The sequence below is a fragment of the Siphateles boraxobius genome, unplaced genomic scaffold (assembly GCF_051911475.1).
Source record: "Siphateles boraxobius isolate OS27281-9 unplaced genomic scaffold, OSU_SipBor_1 10, whole genome shotgun sequence".
In the NCBI taxonomy this organism is placed as follows: Eukaryota; Metazoa; Chordata; class Actinopteri; order Cypriniformes; family Leuciscidae; genus Siphateles; species Siphateles boraxobius.
Genome location: NW_027508700.1, coordinates 755,001 through 762,500, shown reverse-complemented (window position 1 = coordinate 762,500; position 7,500 = coordinate 755,001). Strand labels below are relative to the sequence as shown.

Genomic DNA, 7,500 nt, shown 5'->3' with positions numbered 1-7,500 from the left:
AAGCCTTACTGGAAGGTAAAACTGAGAATTGTATGCATAACAGTGATATGAAATGTTGTATTTCTGAAAAATGTGAGCCAAGGTAAGCATTTAAAGGGAAAACAATAAAGGTCCCAAAACAGAGCCCTGGGGCACACCATACAACACAGGCGCAGATGACGAGGAAACATTTCCTACATTTAAAGAGAAAGTCACATTCTCGAGGTAAGAAGTGTCACTGTAAACACACTTTACACTCATTTGACAAACAGAAATGTGTTGGTTTGAAACGCTCAGACACTAGCTGTAGCGCTGAAGCTAAATATGTGCTCTAATGTTTGAGCTTAATTTTGTAAATAGTGCATGTTCGTTAAATGGTGTGATTAACTCAGATCAGCCAATTACGATATAATGTGTTGCTATTGTTTAATGAAAGTGAAAGTGACTTGAAGTCACATATGGTGTCCCATACTCACAGCAGTGAGTAGTGAACACACACACACACACACACACACACACACACACACACACACACACACACACACACACACACACACACACACACACACACACACACACACACACACACACACACACACACACACACTGTGTGAACACACACCTGGAGCAGTGGGCAGCCGTTTATACCGAGGCACCTCAGGTGTAGGCAACGAGAGTGAAAGAGAGTGCTGTTCATTCAATCCCCCCACCAACATTTGAAAGTTCATCTTTTTTTTTTATCAAACTCAAACTCAACGGAATTACTGTCAATTGGGAACTCAACACCAGACGTTCGTCCTCCTGGAAAAACTTTAAAAGGATGATTTGACCAACATTACATTGCTCTAAGAAAAATACAAGATATGAGAAACATCAGAGAAAGAGTTGATGCACCACCGGAACAAACATGCTAAGCAAACGCTGTTATTGCAATACAGGTCCTTCTCAAAAAATTAGCATATTGTGATAAAGTTAATTATTTTCCATAATGTAATGATAAAAATTAAACTTTCATATATTTTAGATTCATTGCACACCAACTGAAATATTTCAGGTCTTTTATTGTTTTAATACTGATGATTTTGGCATACAGCTCATGAAAACCCAAAATTACTATCTCAAAAAATTAGCATATCATGAAAAGGGTCTCTAAACGAGCTATTAACCTAATCATCTGAATCAACTAATTAACTCTAAACACCTGCAAAAGATTCCTGAGGCTTTTAAAAACTCCCAGCCTGTTTCATTACTCAAAACCGCAATCATGGGTAAGACTGCCGACCTGACTGCTGTCCAGAAGGCCATCATTGACACCCTCAAGCAAGAGGGTAAGACACAGAAAGAAATTTCTGAACAAATAGGCTGTTCCCAGAGTGCTGTATCAAGGCACCTCAGTGGGAAGTCTGTGGGAAGGAAAAAGTGTGGCAAAAAACGCTGCACAACGACAAGAGGTGACCGGACCCTGAGGAAGATTGTGGAAGATTGTGGAGAAGGACCGATTCCAGACCTTGGGGGACCTGCGGAAGCAGTGGACTGAGTCTGGAGTAGAAACATCCAGAGCCACCTTGCACAGGCGTGTGCAGGAAATGGGCTACAGGTGCCGCATTCCCCAGGTCAAGCCACTTTTGAACCAGAAACAGCGGCAGAAGCGCCTGACCTGGGCTACAGAGAAGCAGCACTGGACTGTTGCTCAGTGGTCCAAAGTACTTTTTTCAGATGAAAGCAAATTTTGCATGTCATTCGGAAATCAAGGTGCCAGAGTCTGGAGGAAGACTGGGGAGAAGGAAATGCCAAAATGCCTGAAGTCCAGTGTCAAGTACCCACAGTCAGTGATGGTCTGGGGTGCCATGTCAGCTGCTGGTGTTGGTCCACTGTGTTTTATCAAGGGCAGGGTCAATGCAGCTAGCTATCAGGAGATTTTGGAGCACTTCATGCTTCCCTCTGCTGAAAAGCTTTATGGAGATGAAGATTTCATTTTTCAGCACGACCTGGCACCTGCTCACAGTGCCAAAACCACTGGTAAATGGTTTACTGACCATGGTATTACTGTGCTCAATTGGCCTGCCAACTCTCCTGACCTGAACCCCATAGAGAATCTGTGGGATATTGTGAAGAGAAAGTTGAGAGACGCAAGACCCAACACTCTGGATGAGCTTAAGGCCGCTATCGAAGCATCCTGGGCCTCCATAACACCTCAGCAGTGCCACAGGCTGATTGCCTCCATGCCACGCCGCATTGAAGCAGTCATTTCTGCAAAAGGATTCCCGACCAAGTATTGAGTGCATAACTGAACACAAAGGTTGACTTTTTTTGTATTAAAAAACTTTTTTTATTGGTTGGATGAAATATGCTAATTTTTTGAGATAGGAATTTTGGGTTTTCATGAGCTGTATGCCAAAAACATCCGTATTAAAACAATAAAAGACCTGAAATATTTCAGTTGGTGTGCTATGAATCTAAAATATATGAAAGTTAAATTTTTATCATTACATTATGGAAAATAATAAACTTTATCACAATATGCTAATTTTTTTTAGAAGGACCTGTATATTTCTTGAGATAAAATACATACAGAGGTAAATTCTCATATTTTTTAAAAAAGTATCTTGAGAGGGCTAGCTTTTTGAGAGATATTGTAGCAATATTGAGTAAACCACAACTGTAAGTATTATATTTTAAGTTCATTCAAAATAAGGTTTAGTCCGATGTGTAAATGAAGACATTCAACAGACTTATGTAATTTTATATCCAGTTAAAAACACTATAACCCACACCATAACTTTGTGCCTTTTACAATTAAAACATTTTGTCAACAATTTATTTCTATAGTCAACTTCAGACATTCTAATGACTACAAGTACATTCTACTAACCCGAACCTAACAGTCTACTAATACTCTAATGAGAGTAAGTTGACATGTAGGTGTAACATTAATGAGTAAATGAGTAATGTCCCCAAAATGAGGTTTTTGAGAGATGCAGATCACATCTCTGAACACATTTATTCCCAAAATGTGGAATGCAGATAATTCAATACATAACACACATTTATCAGGAATTATAAAGATGCATGCGTCACACCGTGGCTTCCTCGGGAACTGACTGAAGACTCCGATTATAGATACTAACTTAAACTTTACTAATAGTACTCTAGAACAAGCTGACAGGCAGGAAAAACAACAGAGATCGGACAAAGACTGAAAGAAAGGGTGCATCTTAAATAGCAGACAGAAACGAGATAATCATACACAGCAGGGACTAATAAACTCAATAAAAGTAACCATAGAAACTAAGGAGTGGTGGGAAAAGAACAAAGGAAAACAGGAACCAATCAAAACAAAAAAACAGTCCAAACAAGCACTGACACGTGACATTTTATCCCATGCCGTAAACATCCAAAGGGGCGGGAGTGTGGGCGTCCTGGAGGCTGACGAGGGCGTGGCTCCAGCAGAACGGGAAGCCTCAAGGACGGTGCTAGCAGTTCAGCGGGCCTGGGCGGAGCCGGCGGTTCGGGAGACCAGGACGGAGCCGGCAACTCAGGAGACCAGGGCAGAGCCGGCGGCTCTGGAGACCAGGGCGGAGCTGGCAACTCAGGAGACCAGGGCGGAGCCGAAACGGCAGCTCAGGAGACTAGGGCGGAGCAGATGGTGGGAGGAGCCAAGGAGGAGACAGGAAGGAACTGGAGCAGGTGGAGCAAAGTGGGATCTAGGCAGGCAGCCCATGGTGGAGCCGATGGAGGGAGGAGCCATGGTGGAGAAAGGGCTGACGACTCCAGGGGCCGACTGACGAGGCGGAGCAGGTGGAAGAGGAGACCAGGGTGTAGAGGGAGGGCCAACGAGCCAAGGCGATGCTGAGGATCCGGAGAGACATGGCGATGCCGACGGCTCTGGCGACCGAGGTGCAGGCGAGAGCCGGAGCCGGAGAGACAGAAGACCATGGTGGAGCTGGAGGGAGTGAGGAGCCCAACGGACCCAGAGGGATGAAGGGACGAGGCAAATCCGGAGGAGTGTAGTCCTGAGAACGACCAAGGTGGAGCCAGAGGGATGAGGGAGCCCGGCAAAGCTGGTGGACTGATGGGTCACGGAGGAGACGAGGGAGGTGGGTGAGTGGGAATTTGGAACTGACAGATAGTTCCGGGCAGATACAATATATGAAGGAAGACAGGGTATTTTGGCATTGAAATTAGGGATGCTCATTTCGGTTATTTTTCCCGACCGACAACCGCCGCTCGTAAATCGATTATTAACCGTTAACTGATAAGATTATAACGTTAATATTGAATTGGCATTAAATAAAAATAAAATGCGTATCTGTGACCCGTTAAAAATAAAAACAATTGTATTTATTTATCAAAGGGTTTATTTTAATGTGCAAAGTGCAATCAGCAGCATAAAGAACAGATCAACCACAGAACCTGGATTCAGATCAAATTTTGTGACAACAGAGGAAAAACAGAATAAAATAATAAAAAAAAAACATGAAATATGCCTACACTTAATATATATATTTTTACACTTAGATAATTAACAAATTAACATGACAAAAAGAAAACAGTGAATCCGTTTGAACGAAACGGATTAAAAGCCGGCATTTTTCGTTAAATAAAAATAGCAGCCCTACCTCAATCCACACCGTGTCTAATTTTTATTTAAAAAAAGCAACATGTCAACGTGATTTGGGGTTAGTCTGGAGCGCAGCCTGTTGACGGTTAGACCCGCGGCAGAAAACACCCTCTCCGATGGCACAGATGTCCCGGGAATACACAGGTAACGTCTCGCTAGAGTGGCCAGCTTCGGGAAGCGCCTTTCATTTGCTTTCCACCAGTCAAGAGGATTAATATCCAGAGATGGAGGATTGTCTCTCATGTAGATGTCAACCTCTTCTGGATAATCAGTGGCTTGACGAGGGGCGCTGTAGTCATCTCCCAGGAGCATTATCATGGCGTTACTTTGGCTGCGGTCTTTATCTCCAGCTTGGGTAGCAGACACCGCTGTCTCATCTTCCGCAGTGGCCATTTCCATAGCAGCACACATTTCAATAAGTTTTGCTTTTGCGGCTTCTTTCTCCGTTTGTGCAAAAAACGGGAGATGTTTATGGCGAGGGTCCAGGACAGAGGCGATCAGCGCAGGTTTGGCCACCAGATCATCCTTGTCAACCTGTGACGAACATATAACCCCCCAATTAATACAAAACAACGACAATAATAGTAATGATAATAATAATAGCCTAATAATAATAATAACTACCTGAATGCGGCCACTTAAGGACTGCCGAACTTTTGCCTTGAACTCCGTCACTCTGTGGCCGTCATCCTCGGCTCTCATCAGGTGTGTGTTCAGCAGGCTAAAGGTGATGGGGTAAATGTTGGAAATTGAAACGTTCTTTTCTGATGACATTATGGTGGTTGCACATTTTAAAGTTTCCAACACGGGTGCAATCTCCTCCATTATTTGCCAGTGTTCGTCTCGTATCTCCAGGGTTCTGGCATCTTGCAGCCTTGTAACCGTTCGGTCAGACAGAACAGCTGTAACAGCCCACCTTTGTTCGAGAAGTCTTCCGAACATGTCACACACCGAGTTCCATCTTGTTTTACAAGACTGAATGAGCTGGTGTTTCGGAAGTTTCATTTGTGATTGTTTATCTTCCAGTGCCTTGCATGCAGGGGTGCTGTGGTTAAAATGCCTAACCAGGCGCCCAGCTGCAACGATGACCCGATGCACGAACACATTAAATCCATCATTTACAGCTAGCTGTAGTGTATGAGCAAAACACGGAACCGACTTCCAGTTCACCCGTTCTGGAGAGTTTGCAGCCACGATGTTGCGTGCATTGTCATGAACACATGCAGACACTTTCCCATTAAGTCCCCATGTCTCCACCGCATCAATTAGTTTAGCTGCAAGGTTCTCAGCTGTGTGTCTGCTAGGCATACTCTGTGTTAGAAGGACAGCTGAATTAACTTGCCAGTCCTCATCGATGTAGTGACACGTTATTGTTATATAGCTCTCCGTTGTGAGTGCCGTCCAGCAGTCAGTCGTAAGGGCCACGCACTTTGTGCTTTCGAGTTGTGATTTAAGCGATTTTTTTCTCTCCTCAAAACGGGCTTCAATTCTACGGGTAATAGTGCATCTTGATGGGATTTCGTAATTGGGCTCAATATAGCCCAGTAGCTCTTGAAAACCTTCACCACAGACGACACTTATGGGCAAAGTGTCTTTTACAACCATTGAACAGATTCTCTGCGTTATCTCCTCAGATCGCCGTGCATCGCATCTTCTCCCTGACAACATGGCGGGCAAAGTTTGTTGCCCTTCATCACTCGATGCTTGTGGATTTTTGCTTCTCAAATGATACTGCATCGTACTCGTACTACTGCTGTATTTTAAAACAGCGCAGCATATTTTACAGGTAACCTCGTCTTCGCCCTTTCTGTTGAAATGGTCCCACACCGTGCTTCTTTTCGATCGCTTCATTTTGCTTGCTCGGTAAAAAAATGTCTGCAGGCACGTGTGTGGTTGCGCGTGTCAATGCGCCCCGTGAGTTAATACATAGTTTTAACTATATAGTAAAACCTATATAGTTTTGTTTTTTAAACCATGCAGCAAAAAAAAAAAAAAAAAAAAAAAAGCTTAAAAAAACGTTTTAAACCGTTTAACTGATAGTATTAATCGGTCAAAATTTTTACTATCGGTTAACGGTTAAACGGTCAAAATGAGCATCCCTAATTGAAATCTATTAAATCCACTTCCTCTGGACTCTGGATTAGGACGGGGACAGGAGACTCAGGCGCGGCAGCGGCCATCTTAGCTATGGGCTCAGAAGCGGCAACCATTTTGGCAGAAGGCTCTGGGATGGCTGACTCTGAGAAGCGCTTGGTTCCAGACCGGGACCCAAAGCTCTTCAGACACCGAATTAAGGTTTCCCTCTAGTCCAGCCCTGTGGTGTCTGGGAGGTCAATGGGGTGGTGGAAAGTTTCCCCGATCTGGAACAGGGTCCTCCGAATGTCGAGGGAGCTGGTAATGGTGAGCCGGATGGCAAGCTGACAGGTAGGGAAAACACACATAAACACAACGGAGATCGGACAAAGACTGAAAGAAAGGGTGCATCTTAAATAGCAAACAGAAATGAGATAATTAATCATACACAGCTGAGACAAATAAATGTAATGATAGTAACCACAGAAACAAAAGAGTGGCGGAAAAAGAACAAAGGAAAACAGGAACCAATCAAAACACCAACTGACACGTGACAGCATGATCATTTTATTAAAGACAAGAAAAAAATGAATAATTTTACAGCAACAGATAAGGCACAAGATAATTTGCTATTCTATCAATATATTAATTTAACAAAATGTGATTTCCTTCATAACAATTTTCATCAGATAATAAGTGTAATTTATAAGTGTAATTACTTTTATTAGACCAGAAATATCTTAAATTACTTCACAAGTATTTATTATACAATCATTAACATTAAATTAAAAACACCTTCAGAACAAATGTGAACTGATTATAAAATC

General features: G+C 43.0%; 2 protein-coding genes across 2 annotated transcripts in view; both read right to left on the bottom strand.

Moving 5' to 3' along the window:
- Window positions 1-4,615: 4,615 nt before the first annotated feature.
- LOC143746261 (E3 SUMO-protein ligase ZBED1-like) lies at window positions 4,616-6,473 on the bottom strand. The gene is made up of 3 exons (XM_077238052.1): window positions 6,288-6,473; window positions 5,225-6,251; window positions 4,616-5,134 (listed from the first exon to the last, which is right to left on the bottom strand). The coding sequence occupies exons 1-3, from the start codon at window positions 6,449-6,451 to the stop codon at window positions 4,616-4,618; spliced, it is 1,710 nt and encodes a 569-aa protein (XP_077094167.1). The 5' UTR covers window positions 6,452-6,473.
- Window positions 6,474-7,220: 747 nt separating this feature from the next.
- Window positions 7,221-7,500, bottom strand: part of LOC143746074 (mesothelin-like) — a 2,852-nt gene continuing 2,572 nt past the window's right edge. The window contains exon 7 of the mRNA XM_077237797.1: window positions 7,221-7,500. This exon is cut by the window's right edge and continues 187 nt beyond it. The gene's annotated coding sequence lies outside the window, so the exon portion shown is untranslated.